The sequence below is a fragment of the Candoia aspera genome, chromosome 1 (assembly GCF_035149785.1).
Source record: "Candoia aspera isolate rCanAsp1 chromosome 1, rCanAsp1.hap2, whole genome shotgun sequence".
NCBI lineage: Eukaryota > Metazoa > Chordata > Lepidosauria > Squamata > Boidae > Candoia > Candoia aspera.
Window position 1 is genome coordinate 190,585,411 of NC_086153.1, and position 22,218 is coordinate 190,607,628.

Genomic DNA, 22,218 nt, shown 5'->3' on the forward strand with positions numbered 1-22,218 from the left:
TGTGAGAAAGTCATTTGCTAGCTTGTTTGCCAGCTTCTGACAAGCAAAGTCAATAGTGAAGCTTGCAGGAGGTTGCAAATGGCAACCATGTGATGTCCTCACTTAATGACCTGCGGTGATTTGCTTAACAGTGGCAACTGGAAGTGCTGGAATTTCCATCACTAAGCAGAGCGGTCACATGACGTTGTGCTTTATGACCGCATCGCTTATTGATGGAAATTCTGGTCTCAATTACCATTGTTAAGTGAGGACTACATGTATACTGTATCTACTCAGACGTCAATGGTACTGAGTTCAATTAGCTTTAATATGATTGCAGCCAGAGTGTATCTTTCTAATAACACACATAAATAGTTTCAAAGCAGTTTTTGTTTTGAGAAGGTTAGCCACAAATCGTAATAGTTTGTTACTAGTGAGGCCAGATCTGTCAACTATTGCTTAATATAAGCAGTTACTTGTAGCCTTTAAAAAAAACTAGTATTGCAGTGTGAGTGTGAGAGTTCAGAATAATAGTACTTAAAAACCAAATTACCAAATCTTGGGCTTGTAGCAGCTGAGTCACAGTATGGTTAGAAATACATAGATGCTGTCTGGAATTTGCAATTATTGTCGTATGTTTATGAAAACAATCTATATCACACCTTATGCTGCCTTCTGCATACATGAATTAAAGGCAGGTAATGATGGGGAGGGAATTGGCATTCTGGGGTCCCTTCAGATATGGTGCTAAACGACGTCAGGCTTGTGTGACAAGCTGGTCGGTCAATTCCTGTCGCAACCAATGGATCAACATTTGGTTGATCTGAAAAACGGGCCCTGCACCCATGGGAAAATGCTAGGAAGAAAGAAATACGTGGACGTTGTAGGGTGGAGTACATATATCAGGAGCAGGTCGGTGTCCTGTTTCATGCATTTAGAGGACACATGGAGGTAATCTTACTTCTGAATTTTAATGCTGTCTGATGTGAGATTACTTAAATTAATACCTGAATTAAATTGTTAAACTGATAATTTTGGCTCTGATCCTTTCTTTAGATATGCCCTGATATGCCAACAGTGTTTCTCACATAATGGGATGGCTTTGAAGGAGGAGTTTGAATATATTGGTAAGAACAAATCTGTTTATTGTACTATTCCAGTTATAACCAAGGTGCACTTAGGCATTATATTTATATAACATATTGGTTCTTCCTTTAGATTAAAAACTTCACTCTGTGACCTAAAAGTACTTGAAATTGTTAATTTTTTTAAAGCTTAAGCAAAATTAATTATTTACCATGCATATAAATATTTACCACACTATTTTGGGGAGTGGGAGTCAAACCCGTCAGGAAGGCACCAGATTGGGGAAGGCAGTTTTCTGGGATTTGTGGGTACACAAATTGGCTGTAGAAATACAGTTTTTTGTGTGCAGTCTTAAGATTGCCTTGGTATAAATAATTCACTAAAATGTTTTAAGGTTTTAGGCCCTTACTTTGCCAGAATTTAAAGAAACATTGCTTTAACAACAAAATTTGTGGAAAACACTAGAAACGAAGCAGGAGCAGGCTCCAGGGGCTATACTTTAGTTTTATGTTTGTCAATAACTGAAGGCAGGCACAGCCCTTCAGTGAACACAGATGTTAGTTTTGCTTCTTCTCAGCAAACACAAATCAGTATGCAAGTAATGCAAAATAAATTATGCCAAACACTGGCTCTTTCCTTTTTCATGTGGGTATGCCCTCCTGTGTGCTCTTGGCTTTGTGAATATGTTCAGCACAGTAATCAATGCATTTATCATGTCCCTGTATTATCAAGATACCAACATCTTTTGTTAAAGTACATCCTCAGGCCCTGTACTTCGGCTAAGGCTTTTCTAATAGATTTTTTTCCTGCTACATTGATGTAGGCTTATTAGATTATATTAGTTATACTATGCATATAAATAACATATTAAATTTTATAGACTGACATTTGCCTCTTGCTGTAACACTTTGATTTGGGATTAGCTGTATTTTTTCCAGGAATATATTGTATGGTGTTTCCAAACTTTATCTGAAACTCCTCCTTTATTCATGAAATGTTAACAGCAATGCTTGGAAACCAGAATTTAACTTTTATTAACTATTCAGAATCTGTATGCATACATAAAGAACGTGTGAATCAATTTATGTTGGGTCCATGTCAATCTCACTTTCTCCTCCCTCCTTAAAATGAAGTTTATTGTGATTGATAGAATTTATCAAATATTACAGCTTGTATGACTGAACTGATAATTTGTCTGAAAGTGTGTCTGTATTCTGTATTCTGAAAAATAATGCATCTTTTTAACTTTTAAAAATTATTAAGCTTTGAAAAGATTACAATTAATATTTCTTGAAAGACATTGATTATAATTTGTAGATCATATATAAATTAACTAGGTATATAGCTATATTACAACTGTACAAAAGTTACTATACTCTAAAACAGAAATCTAACCTATTCTCTCCCTCCCTCCCTCCTTCCCTCTCTCTCTCTCTATATATATAACATACTGTGCTAAGCAATCAGGTACAGAGGGTGGGAGGAAGCTGACCAAAAAAATGTAACAAACCGAGAGAGTAAAAACCTTAAATAACAACTTAACAATTAAATAAAACAAAATGCACCTTCCCATTACATCTGATGTTACATTTATGGAATACAATTATGTATTCCATTACAATACACAATTGAAATTAATAAATAATCCCAGTGTTACTGTGTAACATCATGAAAATTAAAATCATCATCATCATCATAAAAGAGATGTAATTTCAACAAGGAGATCCTGGGTATTGAACCTTCCATAAAAAAATAACCAGTATCTTATTAATCTGTTTAAAATATTTAAGTGGAACCAATATAAACATTGCTCACATGAAGACATCAGTTTTGATGTCATTTTCACATTAATTGTACCCCACACTCTTACAGATATTTTCATCTATCTCTTAATAACCACTTTCATCTGGGCAATTTTGTTTGAAATGTTATCCACTAACATGGATATTTTCATGTCATGTAAATATTACATGTATTCTATTTTTGGTTCATACTGTATATCTTTCTTATATGCATCCTTCCCAAATATGTAATTTTTGTGCACAGTTTTTAGCTGGGAACTATTTTTAGCTGGGTACTTGCAGATTCCATGCATTGTGTCCCATTCATACTCTGATGGATTCTATTTCGGCAGAACACACTGCTCCTTGAAGAGAAATCTGACAAATTACTCCCACATCCCTAGTATATATACCCCACCCCCAGACATTCAAATTTGAATATAAATTCCCTATAAGACCACAAAATGTGAATATATTACCTGTTGTCTGCAAGATCTTAATTTGCACTTCTTTAGTCAAGAAGACAAAACATGTTACTTTCTTCTTCAGAAGACAATGTTTCAAACTTGGTACGTTAAAAATCTCAAGTCCTTTGTTGACTGAGCTTTTATGTGAGCAATATAAATGCAGCAGTAGGCCTCAGTCTATTCGAGGATGGTTGACTTAATAACTTAAGTCAGCTTAAAACAACTTTATATCCCAGTCTTTTAGCTACTGTCTGATAGCTATAGCTTCCTTAGCAGATCACATAATTCACTTTCTACACATCCAACCCAAAGCCAAAATATAAAGATTGATCAGTGCACTTGTCCTACAAGGTAGCTTTTATTCCTTAAGTCTTAAGATTTTCAGGCTGTGGGGAAAGCCCCTATTATTGCCATACTTTTTTCCCCCTTGAAGCTCAAAATATAGGCAACAGCAATCGGTATAAATTTGGGAGGTAAGCAAGGAAGAAGCAGCATAGGGTTATCTGAATGAAGTAGCAGCTATTTCTTGGGGCAAAAAGCACCAGGCCTCTAATCAAGCCATTTGTCCTCTTCATCATTACCCCTGTGTCATCAAGATGGCCCCCTCTGCTTATTATCATTCCTATTTTTCTCTTTCCCTCTATTTGCAGGGTTGTAAAGAGAAGGGATGCATAACCTTCAGATTTAAAGATAGAAAAATAAAGATCAGTTGAATTCAAACTGCAACCGCTTCCTTCTGCTTACCTATTTTTCCCTCCATTGGGACTGGAGCCAATGACTAGCAGAGAGTACTGATAAAAGAATCTTTACTAAGTCAGTATTCCAGTAGATAGATGGCTTATTAGAGCAGTGGCCTCCAGATATGTAGCTGTGCTCATTTTCTAAACAAATGGCTTGGCAGGGGCAAACTGTTCAAAACAGTAGGTAAGTATGGCCCCAAGTTCAGAAAGAGGACAAAAAGCTGCCTTAAGATCCCTTTGTCCTTCTGTTCATTCCATACCCTATAACCCTTCCCAGACTGGAGTGAAAACTCCAGTTTTCTGAATTCCAGAATTATCAATCAATCAATCAATTCAGAAACTAAAGTCTCAGTGCAACTGGAGAGTGCTTGGTTGAGAAGGGGAATATAATGTAATTTTCATTCATGTGAAAAAATTCCACACATAAAGCAAATATCAGAACTAAAAGATTTTTTAAGAATATGCAGCAGCCAGTTTCATGTCTGGAAGCAGATGTTTCAGCTACAGAAAGTTTGTGTTTGGTTTTTCGTATTACGATCTGAGGCTTCAGGGATGTTAACGCTGAAAATAGACATGTGATAATAGGAAATCATTGGTTTCTAAGTTCTGGCAAAGGTTTTTTTATACTAAAGTCCTTTATTCTGTTTATTTATTTGCTTCCTTGTTTCATTCCTGTACTGCTCCCAAGTATTTCTAGAGGTTTATAAAAAACAGAATATAAAACTATAAAAACATTTTCACCCTCAGCAAAACCCAGTATCCAGTAGCTTCTTCCCTTGGATGTCATGCATTAAAAGCTCTGCAGGAATGTTCTGTTTTAGCTGTCCTCTGAAAACTTGTTAGGGAGGGTGCCTTTCAGATAGCTGGAGGTCAGCTGTTCCAGGCAATTGCATGCAAAAGTAGAGGCACCTTCCACAAATTCTGTGTTACAACATACGTAAATAGAAGCTGACAGTGGTATAATGTTAAACACAACATCTTTCTGTAAATTTGAATACATACAGTACTGTTCATATGCAGTTGTTTACGTATTCAAAATAAGAAAATAGTAACTATATCAGCTGAAGAAATTTGAACATCCTTCCAATTGATTCAGTCTTAATTAATTAATTGATTGATTGATTTTACTGTACAATAGAAAGGTAATTGACTTGTTAGGCCTACGGCCAGGTGAACACGTTCTGTTCTGTTCTGTTCTTTCACAGATGAACAAATACCTTGATCCTTCTAATCTTTCAGGTTTTGGTTGTTCATTTTGCTCAACAGTGGGCTCCTCTGAGCAGCTGTCTGGACATTTTAAAATGAAGAAAATTCACTCTTGTGAAGCTTGAGGATTTGGCTATTAAAAAAATCTAGCTAGAAATTTCAACTGTGAGAAACATTGTTAAGAAAATAAAGTTACATGGAATTGCTGAAGTCAAGGCAAGTTCTGGAAGACCAAGAAAAATCTTCATTTACAATTGCCTGAAAATGGGTCAGAACAGAATCCACAGATCGCTGCAGACGTCCTGCTGAAAAATGTAGCTGATGCTGGAGTCGTTATCCATAGGTCTACAGTAAAGCATTGCTTATGCAGAAGTGGTCATCATGGGAGAGTTGTCAGTAAAGCTTTGCTCTGACTTCATCACAGAAATAATTGTATTGAACTATGCAGGAGAAACCCTTAAGAGGCCTGAAACGTTTGGGAACGAAGGTCTTCAGACTGATGAAACAAAAATCGATGTGATATATGGAGACAAAAGGTGAAGCATTTGAAGAAAATAACTCATCGGCGTGGCTCTATAATGCTTTGGGGTTGTGTTGCGGGGAATATTGTATAGATGAAAGGAAGTAGAAATTGAACTAAGTATCCTAGAAGCTAATATAATATCCCACAGTCAGTGAATAAATTTAAACTAAAAAAATGTTTCAGCAAGATAGTAATCTAAAACATACCTCTAAATCAACCATGAAGTACTTACAGGAAGTAAAGATATTAGAATCACCTTCACAGTCCCCAGGCTTGAATCTGTGGGGACATTCCAAGTATGGAGTGCATGCAAGGAGATCTAAGAATATTTCTGAGCTAGAAGACTTCTTTAAGGAAGAGTGGGAGAAAATTCCAAAAGCAAGAATAAGCACTTAGAATAAATGTTTCTTACAAGAAACATTTGGAAGCTGTGATTTCTGTCAAAGAGGTGTTACAGAGTACTGACTGGAAAGATGTCCAAACTGCTACTCCTACCATACCTGCCATAATCATATTTTTCTTATATTTAATTTGTAAACAACGGCACATAGGTAGTAAGTATGTATTTAAACTTGCAGAAAGATGTGTTTAACTTTGTACGATGTAGATGTTTCAACACCTTATTTTCTCTTAGGGATTCATTGAAACAGACCATTTGACAGGAGTGCCTAAATGTTGGGTGCAACTGTAATGTTAGGGCACTTCCGGAAAAGCACTGAGCTCTGCCCTCCCCTCCCTCCACCCCACCAATTTCACTAGGGGGAAGCATTTTCAGCATCCCTATTCAGGTTGAACAAACCAGACAAGTTGATTTACCTGAAGTGGGAGAAGCTGCAGATACCCTGTTGTCAAGCTAAAAAGGGTTTATATGCTAAAGCTGGCGCTTTGAATTGTACTTGGAAGCTTAATGACAGCTAATGCGGTGCCCACAGAATCATTGCGATGTGGCACTGGTGACGCACTGCCAGTAGACAGGCTGCTGCATTCTGTACCAGTTGCACTTTCTGGGTAGTCAGTCTTCAAAGGCAGCAAAGTGCATTGCAGTAGTTAGTTGGAGAGGTAATGAGGCCATGAGTGACTGATGTGGGGCATGATGCTCCAGGAAGGGCTGCAACTGGTGCACCAACCAGAGCTGGTGTTCCCAAGAGTAACATCAAAGAAGAAAAATAAATTACACAAGCGTAAACAAGAGCCCTAATGTTCAGTGAGCTTATTGGATATGTCTATATAATCTTTCATGCAGCGTTTCGGTGTGCCTACTGCTTTTTTCTGAATCCTGCAAGAAAAACCAGACCACAGGCTCCACGGCTTCCAGATTCCAGCATTGAAAAGAAGCCAGCTGCTGAGATGCAGAGCATGACTGAAGCTCAGCAGTTGAAGGAGGAAGAGTTACAACAGACCCAAACGGAAGAAGGTAGGTAGGAAGCCTCAGTTGTTCGACGAAAATAGAATCAGCATACTTTGATCAAACGATTTGAGGGATTTGCATTTTTCTTGCAATGGTAACAATGAAAGATTGCCCATGTACTGTACAGGATACCATATATGTAGCCCAAGACAACAGCAAGTGAACACTGCAGAGAAATCTGTTTTCATCTTGATTTCTTTAGAATAATATCTTGGATCATTTGATAATATATGTAGTCTTGTTTGTTCCTTACAGTTTAGAATTACAGTTCTCTTTTGGGGGGATGGTTTTTTGGGGGCAAAATATGGCTGCAGGAACATCAACCCTACCTCCAAGCCTTTTCAAATTTTTCAGAAATATTTTTTCTTTGGTATCTGACGTTTTCCCCTTAACTCTGGTTTCTTTATAAATCTTGGGTTCTTCTATTAATTAAAAAAGTTAACAATATTAACAATTATATTCACTAATTAAGGGATTTGGGTCATCATGTGGTTACATTTCATAGTTTTTAGTGTGTCATTGGGTTGAGGTGAATTGAAGGTCTAGCTTTTATTCCAAATTAAAAGGTTGAAAAGTTAGTTTTGGTGTTTCCCCCAGGGCTGGAATATCTAGTGAAACAGACTTGTTTAAAAATAGGGAGTTCAAAGACAAGTTCTCAAATTTAATTTAACAGAGTTCCTTTAAAAATGTTTTATAGGTTTGAAATATGGTAGGTATCTTGTGTTCAGCTAACAGGAAAATGAAGTATTGTAAACATACCACTTAGGCTGTGACTGTTGATTTCTTCCTTTAAGAGCATACCCTGAGATGAAGGGAAGTTATATGGAGAACACTTTTGTGGAGCGTTAGGCAGAAGAGTTTCTTCAGAATATGCTGGAAAACATAACTGGTGATGACTGGAAGAAATAATGCTGCTGACCAAAAATACTTTTGTAACCTTCTACAGTGTTGGTTGATATCTTTTGTATATGGCATAAAGAAGCAATTTTTCAAATTTATTGAATGTCTAATTCAACATTATGTAAACTGACATCTCTTCATGCAAAGAGGCTGCTCTTTACTCTCTTTCTCATTGAGGTCCACTCAGAGCCTCAAAAATTAGCATGGAAGATTGCTTGTATTAATATTTTTGTATTAAGTTAGAGGAATGTATTGGCACTGAAATTTGATGGGTGGGAATATTCTCAGACAATATATAAATTTGTGTGCTGGCACAGAAGTGATGAAAAATAGTGATGGCTAAGCTGCTATTGTTGTTACGGACCAACAAAATGTATTTCTTTCCCCAAAGCTTCTTGCTTGTTGAGATTCCAATGCAGTAGCAGCTGGTTACAGTAATACCTCTTTGCACACAAAAAGGTCACAGAATCATTCAGAAGAACCCTCTGGATGAAGGCGTATGGATTCTCTTCCAGAACAGTTGTTTCTTTCCTAAAAATCTTCCATTAAGGAATAATCTACTAAAAATATTCAAATTCCCCGAGAGAATCTGTCCGAAGTCCTGCAGTGTGATGGTTGAAGCCTGTGAGACAGGAACCTGTGAGGAAAGGGACAGAAGCAGAGAGCTTCAGGGCTGGAAAACGGACAGCTCTACAGGCTCCTGCCATCTCTTGTGTCATCCTGTAGCACTTGGCCGTGCTTGGAACCTGAAGAGTCTCTTACAGTAACTTTCTGGAGCAGACTTGGGAGGAGGTCATGCCTTTTTCCATTGGCAAAAGAGAAGCTTTGCAGCTGGGCAAAGAAAAAAGAACAGTGGAGGTATATAGATCAGGATGCTTACTGTATTCCAGTAGAAGAGTGAAGTACAGGCAGTGAAATATGGTGCCTGTAACTGAACGGTTCATAGAGAACTCACACTAAGTCCCAAAACAAACAAAACCTGCCCAGTGACTTGGCATTTGTATGTGTCGTGCCACTGTGTACTACTGGGGATCCTTGGTTGGTATAAATGTGATTTACATGCATGTATGATTATCTGTGTACAGAAAATCTTGCAGTCTTGGAATTACGACACTGCCTGTTACAGATTTCAAAGAAGTAACAATGAAAACAGTTAAATGCAGTTACTGTACCTTGGAAGCAGAACAGGATAAAAGGATAATAGAGATGAACAGATTCTGTTCTTCATTGTGTGACCCATATAAATTATATAGGTCACTGAAATCCCCCCCCCAAATTCTGGCTCCACTAATGTTAAGATATAAACAGCTCTATGCAACTTTAAAATCCCACTCTCTCATCAGACTTTTTTTTCATCAGTACTTGTAGCTTTTGTAATTCCTCTGTATAAGATTGGACAGGTTTTTTTTAAAAGAAAGATTTGTTCATTATTAGATTTATATCCCACCTTTATTTTGTACAACTCAAGGCAGTGTACATAATGTTTCCCCCTCTCCCAGCAACCACCCTGTGAGGAGGGTTGAGCTGAGGCAATGACTGGCCCAGAGTCCCCAGCTGGCTTTCACGCCCAAGGCGGGACTCAAACTCACTGTCTGCTGCTTTCTAGGCCAGCTGCTGTCACCACTACACCAAAGGAAGGTAACTTACAAGGACATAGGAAGAGCCCTTTTAGATGAGACTGAGGGGGCTTCCTGTGGGGAATGGCAGACTGAGTGGTACTGCTCTTTTAAGCAGTGCTGATGGCGCAGCATTTTCTGGGCGTGGGCTGGGTCCCTGCAGCCGAAGAATTCTCCAGGTAAGGAGAATCCAGGAGATCCTCCCTTTTGCTCTCCGGAGAGCATTCTCTCATGGGGGGGTTGCAGAACGGAGTCCCTGTGATCAGTCCGTGGTTGAGAATGCTGGGAGGCGCAGATGTCACCGAGTTCAGGGCTGCACCGAAGCCGTAAAAAGGACACTAAATCCTGCCACCCCATTTCTTAAACACCAAGGGTTTTTTTGGTTGGTATTTGTTAACCGAAGAGAGGCCTTTTGCAACAAAGAAGTGCAAAGCTCTTGGTGATCTTTATTTTTGGAATTTATTAATTTGGAAAGTTGGCTTTTTTAATATTTAAATTCTAATATTGGGATTTAAAGATTTTTGCTGTTTTGTTGCCATTTTCTTACTGTTTGGAGGATTACAAAAGATTTACCTCGTTCGCTGAATCTGCGGAGTTGGATTTTGAGCTACCTGCCTCTGCTTTCCTGTGAGAACGGCTCTTGTTTGCATCTTTTTTCTCCTGACAACACGCTGTGGAGAGACACGGAGGAAATGAAAGCGGTCTTTAAAGGACTCTTACCTTGACGTCACCCGAGCCCCGGATCGTCTCCTAGAACCCGTGGAGTCGAAAGCCTACCAACAGCTTGGAAAAGAAGGCAAGAGTGAAAACTACTTTGAGAGCAGTGCTCCTTCTTGAAAGAAGGAAATGAGGATTAACGTTTCCAAGTCAAAAAGTGAAGGGAGGAAAATTGGACTGTGGAGAGTTAGCTTTGATTCTGAAGGAAGAAGAGTTTTGGGTGCAAAGGGAGCGATACGACTGGCTGAGTTCCTCGAGACCAAGAATCAAGGCTGGCTGCTGAATCTGAGGCTTGTAAGGGGAAGCTTTGGGTCTAATACTGAGATACGTAAATGCCTTAGTCTATTTTGAAGTCGGATAATTGTTTAAATGCATTTATCAGGATGGTCTCTTAAAAGTTTAGACTGATGCTTTTGTTTTGGGGATAATGATTTTACCTTGGGTACAAGGACATTAACCAAATGTAGATAATTTACTTTTTTTTATTTTAGTAGGCAGAGAGGAGTAAAATTTTAGTGAAGTAGGATAATATTTGAGTATTTGCTTACTAGGCGAATAATTATGTTAGAAAAGGGTTTTTTTATTTTTTTAAGAGAGATAGTTTGTTTTAGAGGAGAATGTCATATAGAGATGGAAATACTTTGTAGAAATAATGTTTATCTTAGTTTAAATTAGCGTAAGGGATTGATAATGAGCTATATATATCCCTGTTGTAGAAAGTCAGAAGCCACCATGTAATACTCTTCTCTGTATTTTCACACTTTTTTAGCTTTCTTTTTTCTTGTAGTATTCTTCGTTTCATTCTTTTTAGTTTGTATGTGTTTTATATATATGCTGAAAAAATTAATAAAGCTTGACATTCAGTAGATGAGACTGAGGGAGCATCTGATGCACAAACAAGCCATAAAGGAAACGCTCCTGTCTTGCTGTTAACTTTTCAGTAAGTAACGTTCAGCAGCAGGTCTAATTTGGTCACAATACTAAGCACGTGCATGTTCGTTTTTTTAGCCTATCCATAGAAGACAATAATTTATTTCAAGGCAAGAAAGCACACTTTGAAACCATGATTTACAAATCCTGACTCGGGATGTCTCTACCCAGAAGTAATTCTTACTTGTTTTTGTGTTCTTCCCAGAGTAGGGAATTGGTGTATTAGTAGAAGAGATGAAGGAAAATGAAACCAGGAATTGGCAGAAGAATCCAGTGATTATTCCGCAAGATTGTCTTTGACTTAATGGGGGGCCACCATTAAAACTTGTTTTATTGTAAACCGCCCAGAGTCCCTCCTTTGGGGGGAGATGGGCGATAATATTTGATTGATTGATTGATTGATTGATTGATTGATTGATTGATTGATTGATAAATAAAACATCCTGGGTTAGCATGATATGTGAAAGCAGCCATAGACTGCTTCTGAAAATAAAGTTGCCATTTATCTGTAATGGCTGATAACCATCTATATAGTTTTGTTTGGTGACTTTTTCAACCTCTCTGAGTTCTTCCACCTGTTCATGTTCACTGCACACACAAAAATATCATTACGTTAAGTCACTTATCTAGAACATTCTTACTGTTCTTTTGTACCTAAAATCTTACATGGAAAAGAGCGTCCCATACTGAAAGATGCCATTTTTTAAAAAAAGGAATTGTTAAGGGAAATCAGAGGCCAATTAGTTTAACATCTATCCCAGACAAAATGGTTGAAAGTGTTACAGCATTATTACAGAGAAGTAAAAATATACATGAATGAGCCTTGTTGAAAAGCAACTAACATGGCTTTGCAGAAGATAAATCTTGTGAACATTCTAGACTTTTCTGAGGGAGTCAAAAAGCAGGTAGATAAGAGTTCCCTAGCTGTACTTCAATTTTCCATATGCTTTTGACAAATCCCTCACTAAAGATGGAGCTAACCAAGCTGCCATGGACAGTGCCCTCATGGATAGGCAGTTGGATCAAAACCAGGAAACGATGTAGAAATGAAGTGACAATTCTCACATTGGCAAGTTGAGCAAAGTGGGGTTCCCTGGGAACTGTATTTGTATTTAAATGATCTGGAGTTATGATTGAGCTGGAGTGGCTGTGTTTGATGATGATGATGATGATACTGTTCAGAGTGGGTGGTAAATTCAGTAAGGGATTGTGAAAAGCTCCAGAAGAATTTTGCCAAATTGGGTGTGTAGGTTTCAGAATGGCAAATGCAGTTCAACATAAGCGATGTAAAATGATGCATGTTGATACAAGAGATTTAGACTTAGCATTTATCTTATTGGGGTGGGAGTTGGCAGTCACTAACCAAGAAGGGATGTATCTTGGAGTCCTGGAGGGCAGCTCAATGAAAATGTCAACTGCTGTAAATTACAGCTGCGGTAAAGAAGGCAAATTACACGTTGGGTGTCATTAGGGAGGGAATTGTACAGGTTTAATGCCCTTGCACAAATCTGTGGTGAGACCATGCTTGGAGTATTGTGTACAGTTCTGGTCACAGCATCTTTTAAAAAGGTGGTTTCAGAATTAGAAGAAGTGCAAGAAGGAGCAACCAGAATGATTCCTCATAAAATACTATAATTTAGAGTCTTTAGCTTGGAATGAAGGAGGGTAAGAGAAGACATGATAGAGGTATATAAAATCATGCACAGCATAGATAGAATGTGCTTCTCCCTCTTTGCAGTGTTGGAATTCAAGTTTACATGAATGGACTGAATGATCAGAGGCAATACTTTTCCACACAGCACATAATCAAACTGGAATTCACTGCCAGTTGTTGTAGAAATTGCAATGTGGATGCTTTGAAAACGAATTAGATGGATTTGTGGGTCGGCTGTGGCCGGCTACTGCAATTGATGGCTGTTAACTACCTCCTGAATCAGAGGCAACATGCCTTTATATACTGGTTCCTGGGGAGCAACAGTGGAAGGGGTTATTGCCCTTCCCTCCACTGGTGATGAGCTTCTCAAACACATCCAGTTGGCATAGGACCGGTCTGCACCATCCTGATCCAGTGCAGACGTTATTTTGCCCATCAAACTAATAAACCTTCCCATTCCCTGGGTTTCCTCCTAACTCTGCAGTGACTATAATTACCTAACCTGTGATGGAATGTTGCCTGTGTATGTTCAGCTGCAGGGAACGGCACCTGCAGGAGGGCATTAAGGACTCCTGGAGAATTTCAATACGATGGAACCTCAATTTGGCTGATACTGTACTCTGTCGTTTAATTAGCATAATTTATCCAGCCCCGCTCAGGAAGATGATGAAGCTTCGCAAAGGATTAGTTCTGCAGGAGAAAATGGGAAGTATCTTTCTCCCACACTGGGCCAGGCTGGAGGACTCTGAAAAGGATACACATACATAGGCAGCTGAAAGCAGCAAAAGGTTACACCACCCAGCTCAGCAGCTGCTTTTCTTTTATTGTTGCCATTACATTTAAAGACAATAGAAGGCAGATTTCTGTCCTTTGGTTTTAACTTTTTAAAAAAAACTCTGCAGTTTCTTTTCTAAGCCTCAGTTATGTATCACTAATACAATTATATTGTGGCCAGTAAATAACACTTAAAAAAACCCCACTGCTTTGAAAAAGAATTTTCGGTTTGCTTCCTTGGGGAAAAAAATTTGATAGTCACATACTTTAGACTGTTTGGTGTTATATTAGGCTTTTATGTTATGATGATGATGATCAATCTATGTTGATAGTGTGATTGTTATTGATATGTCCAATACTTCTTCATTTAGTGTACAGGTAGTTCTTGAGTTACAATGGTAACTGGGACTGGAATTTCCATCACTAAGTGATGCAGTCATAAAGCGTGATGTCACGTGACTGCATTACTTAGTGACAGCAGTCCTGCCACTCCCTGTTGCAGTCGTTAACTGAATGCCATTAGGTGAGGACCCACCCTGATCCAAGCCACTCTCAGCTTGGTCCCTCCCAGCCCTGAGCCTCGGTAAGGTAAGGGACTGCTTCCTCTTCAACTCCCCCCACCTGCCTATCTTCCCCCCCCCCACCATCTCTGCCCTTTTGGCTGCCTAGCACTCCACCACCTCTGTTGGCCTTGCCACCCTGCGCTCGCTGGCCCTGCCACACCCAGCTGACCTTTGCTGTCTTCCTCCTGCTGCTGATGAGGCGTGCCCAGCCCGGCCCTATGTGAGGCAGATGCTGGCCGCACCAGGCCGCCTTCCTGAGGCTGCTGGTGCCCGTCATTCTCCAAATTGCACATGCTTCGGAAAGCTTCTGAGGCCTTCCAAATCATCATGAGAATGGCCCGTGCAATTTGTAGAACAATGGGTGCTGCCTTCTCATGAGTTTTTTGAAGGCCTCAGAAGTCTTTTGAAGCCTCACGAGAATGACCTGAATGGCCTCAGGAAGAAGGCCTGGTACAGACAGCAGCTGCCTCGTATAGGGCTAGGCCAGTTGTGCCTTGTCAGCAGTGGGAGGAAGGTGGTGAAGGTCAGCTGGGCATGGCAGGGCCCTGTGGAGTGCAGGGTGGTGAGGCTGGCCACAGTGTGGGGCTTGAGGTGGCACTCCATGGCAGTGGTGGTGGTGCTGGGGCTGAAGTAGAGGCCCAGTGGTGGCTGGTTGAGGCCGCTGAAGGCCCCGCAGCCTCTACTTTAGCCCCAGCATCACCGTGGCTGCTGAGGAGTGCCACTGTGCAGGCCAGCCAAAACGGCAGAGATGTGGGGGAGATAGGCAGGTGGGGGGAGTTGAAATGCCCCTCCAGTCTGGTTGTAAGCGTGGGTGGGCTGCCAAGTGCCCAAATTTTGACCACGTAACTCTGGAGGCTCTGCAACAGCCATAACTTCAGGGACCGGGTGTACCTACCATTTGTTCAGTGCTGCCATAACTTTGAACGGTTGCTGAATGAATGGTTGTAACTCGAGGACTACCTATGGTCCCAAGCTGGCTGGGTGACTTTGGGCCAGTTGCTCTCTGTCAGCCCAACTTGCCTCACAGGGTGGTGGTTGTGGGGAAAATAGGAGGAGGAAGGAGTATTAGGTATGTTCGCTGCCTTGAGTTATTTATAAAAATAATAAAGGCAGGATAGGAAATAAAATTATAGGTATTGCACATTGTGCTGTAAACTGCTTGGAGTTGTGTAATTGAAGTGGCATAGAGGCATTTGCAATGAATATATAAATAAATACATTTTGTGTAATTAAAACGTGTGTCTTGTAGGACTTGCAGAAGAAGCTCCCCCATTGACTGAGACAGACCAGGAAAATAACAAAGTTTTAATAGTCAAACAAGATGATGAGATAGTTGAATCTGCGGAGAGAGAGCAACCAGCACAAGAAACAGAACCAGCGCCTGCAACCACCCTCCCTCCTCCAGGTGACCAAAGAGAAGAACCTTCTGTGGGAGAATAAGTGCCTCATTGTTTCTAGCTACATATGGTTTTTTTTAGATGTTACTTTTTCAAGGACTGATTTTGGGCTTAGACTGCCACTCCACTGAATGTTAAAAGCTGTGTAGATAGTATTGCAATAGTGTTTTGGGGGGTAAGTGGGTGAGCTAAAGCATTTCAGTCTGGGCTAGTTAATTGAAGTCTAACTCAAACAGTGATTTTTTTTTTTTGGCGTACTTATAAAGAAATGTAAACATGCTTAATGGGGTATTTTCCATATAAGTGATAGAACTATAGTATTATTTGGTCTTTGAGCAAAAGTGCTGTAAATGACTAAAAAGATGTGTAATTTTTGCTTTAAATTTAGGGGGTTTTTTTGTGAAAATATTTAGCTATTAAACTGAACTAAGTCAATTTAAATATCCAGATGTTTACAGGAGAAAGGGTGCTTGGATATTTACTGTACCATAAGCAGTACATTTGTGTCATTGTAACTTAAAACCTTGCCGCTCTTCATATTTTTCCTTGAAAGAATGCAGTTAAAGAGGGCAGACTAGAATAGGATGTCCCCTGTTGGAGGCTCTGGGCACAGCAGATGAGCTGAAGGCAGCATGTGAAAGAGAAAGCTGGTTTGTGTTTACATGAAGCGTAGGAATTTCAGCAATTGATTGTACTTGAATACTGAGCATTATTTATACTTGTACAATAATGATGAGAAGTGCATTTTGTGTATTTTGTTAAAAGCAAATAAAGACTATATAGCATTAAGGGCTTGTTTGAAGCATATTCTCATAATTGACTTAAATTGGATCTCTTATTTCTCATTTCATTGCATATTTATTCTTGAATGTAAAACTACTATATGAAAATATTAATAGAACAGAGTCACTCCACATTCTTGTACATACTATTAGCATCAGGTAATTATTTACTTAGATTCCTCAAGATCAAAAGAACTCCAGATTACATCTCAATGCCACCTCGTTCGCCAGCATATGTTATGCCCAACTAGCATCCAAACCAGAGTAGATACAAACAACTATCTGTGAAGAAACCTGCAACTTCATCTGGCATTCCTGCACATGGTTTCCCCATCCAAGCTTTTTAAAAGGGACTGGGTAATTCTGAACAGGGCTATCGGGAGATAATCTGAGGATGCAGTAAGTGCTGAGAAGAATTGCTGCATCACTACCATTGTGTAGGCTTTTTTCACCACTGTGTAGTCTCTTACCAGCATTTAGTCAGACCCATTTTTGGTTTTCCCTTACTGTCACTAGGGGTCTTTTCAGTCGCTTCATCTCCCTCAGCTCTTCAGTAAACCTTTGGGGTTGGAGACTGGGAGGAGACCTTGCTGGTGCACTCTCTGGTTGCCTCCATGTTTCAAAGATTAACCAAGGAAATCCCCAAGATTTGGGGATTTGGAAACCTGGATCCATTAGGTGTCTGGGGCGGACTATTCTAATTGGTACTGTGCTATTGCAGTGTGGGCTCCGCTGAACCCTTCCTCCAGGTTATTAAAGATGGAAGTCACCCAAGATTAAAAACCTCAGGAACTCCAAATCCTAATCCAGGAGCTTGTGGAGGGCCATTGCTAGGCAGCTTGGTAGTCAGTACTTCAGTAGTCCTAGCTAGTCTGGGTCGCCCAAATCCATGCACAGTTGCTCACATCCAGTCACCTAGAGACCAGTGTTCCTTGTCTCAAATCGCAGTGACTTCTCTTCCCTGACCTTGATGTTGTACTGCTGTGGACCTGAAACTTAGCTGGGCAGCTTTCCAATAGGGTTATGTTTCCCATCACTGCTGGCCAGGTCTTAGTAATACACACTAGGTCTACACACTCATCTATCACCATATCATGGATAGATGTGGCCTTACTGTGCAATAACAAGGTAGCGTTTACCAACAGCACTCAGAGACTAGGGCTTCCTTAAGTTCAGCAAGCTGGGTCCAGGACAAGGGCCTGTGGCGTATCTTGTAATGTCCTCTCCAGGATATTTGACTCCCCCCGCCCTAATAAAATTTGAATTCTTCTGAATTTCTCCATTAGTAAACACTTTCAATATAAAAGTAGGTTTTCCTTTAAAATGTTGCTGTATTTAGGCCAGGTTTAGGCAGAAAATAGATTGGGATCTGTTGGCAGATTCCAGGGTGAGTTGCCATAGATCAACACAGGGTTCTAATTCACAAGTATTTAATGATAGCACTCTATACCAATAAAACACAGATGAGGCTCTGATAAAATTCAGTGGAAAGTTATGCAAACTTTCAGAAAATCTGAAAGGACAAATACTTCATAATCCGCTAAACCCTGCGTTAGGAACATTGTAATATTTATTTGCCTACTCGCAAGATTCTAGGTGGCTTTATATGTAGTCTGTATACCTTTGAAGGTTGTTTATTCCATCTTGCCCAATTATCAGCCATTTGTCCCCTCACCTTTGGCCTGCTCACTGCTGTGTCTTGCTCTTTGAAGCCAATTAGGGTGAAATGAAACCTTGTTCCATATTAGTGCCATTAGAAACATCATTTAGAATTGTTCTGCTCAGAACAAGCTGCATCAACTTTGTGTTTGATAATTCTGCTTAGCATAAAACACCAGAAGGCGCATCAGATGTTTTAAAAGTTTCATGTATTCACTGAAACCCAAACCCATTGGGTGGGTAGAAACCATGGATAGAAGAGCACAGTGTAATTGGCTTAGTAAAAAATTATTTTTAAAATATCCCCATAAAATGAAGTAGAGAAAGTGATTTTCTCAGCTTGTATGATCTCTAAAGAGGGATTGGGTCACTTAAATATTCTGTACATCTGTTGAAGCTAAATATGTACCAGTAACTAGAGGAGGAGTAATTCTGTAAGCAGCAAAAGAATCTCTCCAAGTGGCATGAGATCTGCATGTCCCTTCCTTCCTGTTCTGTGAGTAGCAGAGTCTCTCCAAGAAATTTTAATCCACAGAATTCTTTTCTATATTATCTTTTCTTTTGTCAAATGAAATCCCACTTAATTAATTATAAATTAATTAATTCCTTTAATCCACAGGACTCCTTGCTATGTTTTGTTTTCATTTGTCAAATGAAATAGTGCAATATTATAATAATGCTGAAAAAAATAAATCAATTGAAGTCTCCCTCCCTCCCCCTGAAGGAACATAAAAGAGCATTTAAAAAGAGGCAAACCAAAGGATGTTTGATGCATGGATAATTCCAACTATTCATAAAGGCTGGTCCAGTGTGACCCATGCAAAAAATAGAACCGTTACCATAAAAGCAATATTATTAGTGATTGATTAATTATGTGCCAATCAAGTTGGAATCAACTCTTAGCAGCCTACATAAATAGATTTTCTCCATGATGATCTGTCCCTAACCTGGCCCTTCAGGTCTTCCAATGTTGCACTCATCACCACTGTCCATCCACCTTGCTGCTAGTTGTCTTGCACTTCCCTTTCTTTCCACTTTTCCAATTATTACAGACTTCTCAAGAGAACTAAGTTTTCACACAATGTGTCCAAGGTATAATTTGAGTCTGGTCATTTGTGCCTTGAGTGAGAACTCTGGGTTGATTTGATTGATAATCCATTTATTTGTTTTCTTAGCTGTCCGTGGTATTCTTAGGAGTCTTCTCCAACACCAACATTCAAAAACGTCAGTACTCTTTCTATTCTAGGCTGTGACGTATTTCTTGACTGCTGGTTCTTTTATTGTTCATAGTTGATCCTCAAAGGCAGGAGCTCTCCACCATTTCAGAGTCTTCGTTGTCAGTTCTAAGGTTGGTTGCTGTATCTGTTGTCATTAATTTAGTCCTCTCTATATTTATTCTTAGTGCCATTTTTTCACTATGCACCTTAACTTTCATTACTAAAGATAGCAAATCACTTGCACTTTTGGCTACTAGAGTAGCCTCATCAGCACAGCAGGGGTCATGAAGTTTTCAGTTTTTAAAACACGTTCATCTCCATCCAATCCAGCTTCCCTCAATATATATTCAACATATAGGTTGAATAAATAAGGGGAAAATATACAGCCTTGCCTCACTTCTTTGCCAATCTGGAGCCAGTCTGTTTCACCATGTTCTGTCTGTACTGTGGCTTCCTGCGTGTGATTAGATTTCGCATGAAGACAATGAGATGTTCTGGGATTCCCATTTTTCTCAGCACATTCCAAGGCTTGATACGATCAACACATTAACACCTTTTCTATAATCAGTGAAGCATATATTGACTTCAGTGCTATGAGTAGCCTACCCCAAACTTGCATTAAAAGAGGCTGACAGCCAAAGTTTAGCAAAAATGAATTACATTGCAATAGAATGTCACATTCATGCTTCTCCCATTAAAATCAATTTTACTTAAAATGGTTTATCTTTAAAGTGGAACATTATTATATTTGAAAGCAGACCTTCCTTTATAGTTACAGTGCAGTGAAAATGTTGGAGCTATTATAAAAGCCTTACACCAAGCAGAAGTTGGTTTCATGCTGGTTTATTTTTGGACAAGCTGTAGAAGAACACTGAGATGAGATTTCATGTTAAAGATATAATGCTACTTGATACCCCAGAGCCTGTCTTGCTGTCATGCTAACTACCACTTTAATAATGCTTCCATAGCTTCTGGGTGTTTCTGGTACACAGAAAGAGAGGATTCCTTCAGTCAACGCAGAAGCAAGCAAACCCACAGAATGCACAAACAAACCATGCTTGGCATATTATACATAGGCAGATCTGTAACTGACCTAGTTAAGTGTGTTGTGTGAACCAGAAGGTGATTCTCCCTACCCTGTGACCATCTACAGTCAAATTGCTTTTCCTTTTTCTACATTTCCTCCTCCCTCAACCTGCTGGCTTTCAGCTGTGTTACAACTACAATTCTGATTTCCAGGCTGGCTGGGAATTTGGGGAGTTATAGTGTAAATGTCCCTGAAAGACATCACATGGGCCAGAATAAGCAAATGTTCTGCCATAGTTGTGTGTCGTGGTTTGTGAGCATAAATAGATGAGCTAGTTACAGTGGGTGACACCAACAGTTGATGATCTATAATTGGCATGCCCTGCTTTTAATTCCCGCACACGATCACTTGAAATATATTGGAGCTTATTGCACCTGTATGTACCTGTGTGTATAACACCCAGAAGCTATGGAAGCTCTTTGTATGTAGCAACTTGTAATGATGGGGCAGATCAGTACTATTCAGGTCCATCAGACTGGTATATGTTCATTTATAAATCAGCTCTACTCTTTCTGCCACTTTAACTCATTGGAACATTAGAACCCATGGTAACGGTTTCCACACTCACACAGCTCATCATACAGAGAAACCTTTGCCTCATCAAGTGGCTGCCACACCTCCAATTACATGGGCAAGCCAGAACTGAGTACGGGCTGTCATCTCATTATCTAAATTTAGGGTTTGGCCTTAGCGGGTAAAGAAAGGAGACAAAGCATGGGATGTTTGAGATGTTCAGCTAGTGAAGAAAATCATTGGAATCATAGTGGTACTTTGAGCAAACATCCTTTGAATGACATGACAAGTTCAATGGCATCGCAGCTCAGGGCCTCATCTGTAGTCCTCCCTATACTGACTATATGAGGCATCTCATGATCACAGCAACGTTTATTTTAAACTGTATGCATCACTGCAATAGCAGGAGGTACGATCTCCGCCAACAATCCATGAATGCTGCTACTCTGGAACATTTTCCAGGAAGACAGGAATGAGCGGCAGAAACTGAGAGAAAAAAGGGCAGAGAAGGAAGGACAACAACAAACAAAGGTGAAATCAGAAGAAAGAGAGGGAGGCTAAATGGAGGCCTCTTGAAAAGCATGGTATAAAGAAGCTTTTGCCTCTCATCACATGTATAAACGTCTGCTATTATTGTGATAGACTTCTTGCACACTGGAACTCTCCATTCCTCTCCTCCTGCCAGTACCTCCAGTATCCCCTTAACCTCTTTGGAGCAGGTTTGGGGAGCTCCAGAGGCAGAGAGAATCTCTTCTGCTACAGATAGACACCACTGGATGCAACACTGGAGGATTACAGCTCAAAGGAAACAATTCTTATTTTGCAATTCTCTCTCTCTCTTTCTCTCTTTAATTAACCTCAAGAACACATAACTTAGTTCCCATTGTGCTTTTTTCTTGCCAAAGGGACAGGTTGGATCAAGCTGCATGTTAGAATTGTTATCCAATAATAACAATTGTGAAATGCTATTTTGAACACCCTGTCAGGGCCAGCCTCGCTCCGAATAAGACACGGACTCACTTAATAGGGATTAAGGATTTCCAGTTTATTGAAACGGTGCTGACAGAAAGAAAAACGGGAATGGAGGCATGGTGGCATGGTGCCCTGTTTATACCCTCTTGCCGGACCCCGTGCTCCTCCACCCTCCATTGTCCCCATTCCTCTGACCGGACGGGCGATTTAGGTGTTGATGTGATTTGTGATGGGTGTCTGGGCATTT

At 39.8% G+C, this 22,218-nt stretch overlaps 1 protein-coding gene across 5 annotated transcripts in view; it reads left to right on the top strand.

The window, feature by feature from the left end:
* Positions 1–16,530, top strand: part of LNPK (lunapark, ER junction formation factor) — a 60,691-nt gene extending 44,161 nt beyond the window's left edge. For 4 of the 5 annotated variants that reach the window (XM_063318144.1, XM_063318146.1, XM_063318145.1 and 1 more), the window contains exons 11-13: positions 1,036–1,106; positions 7,026–7,196; positions 15,594–16,530. In XM_063318144.1, the coding sequence (XP_063174214.1) occupies positions 1,036–1,106; positions 7,026–7,196; positions 15,594–15,784 (433 nt within the window). In that variant the 3' untranslated portion in view covers positions 15,785–16,530. Of the gene's footprint in view, positions 1–1,035; positions 1,107–7,025; positions 7,197–11,558; positions 11,773–15,593 lie in introns of those variants that run through there. The other variant, XM_063318147.1, reaches the window with a different exon arrangement.
* The last annotated feature ends 5,688 nt before the right edge of the window (positions 16,531–22,218 follow it).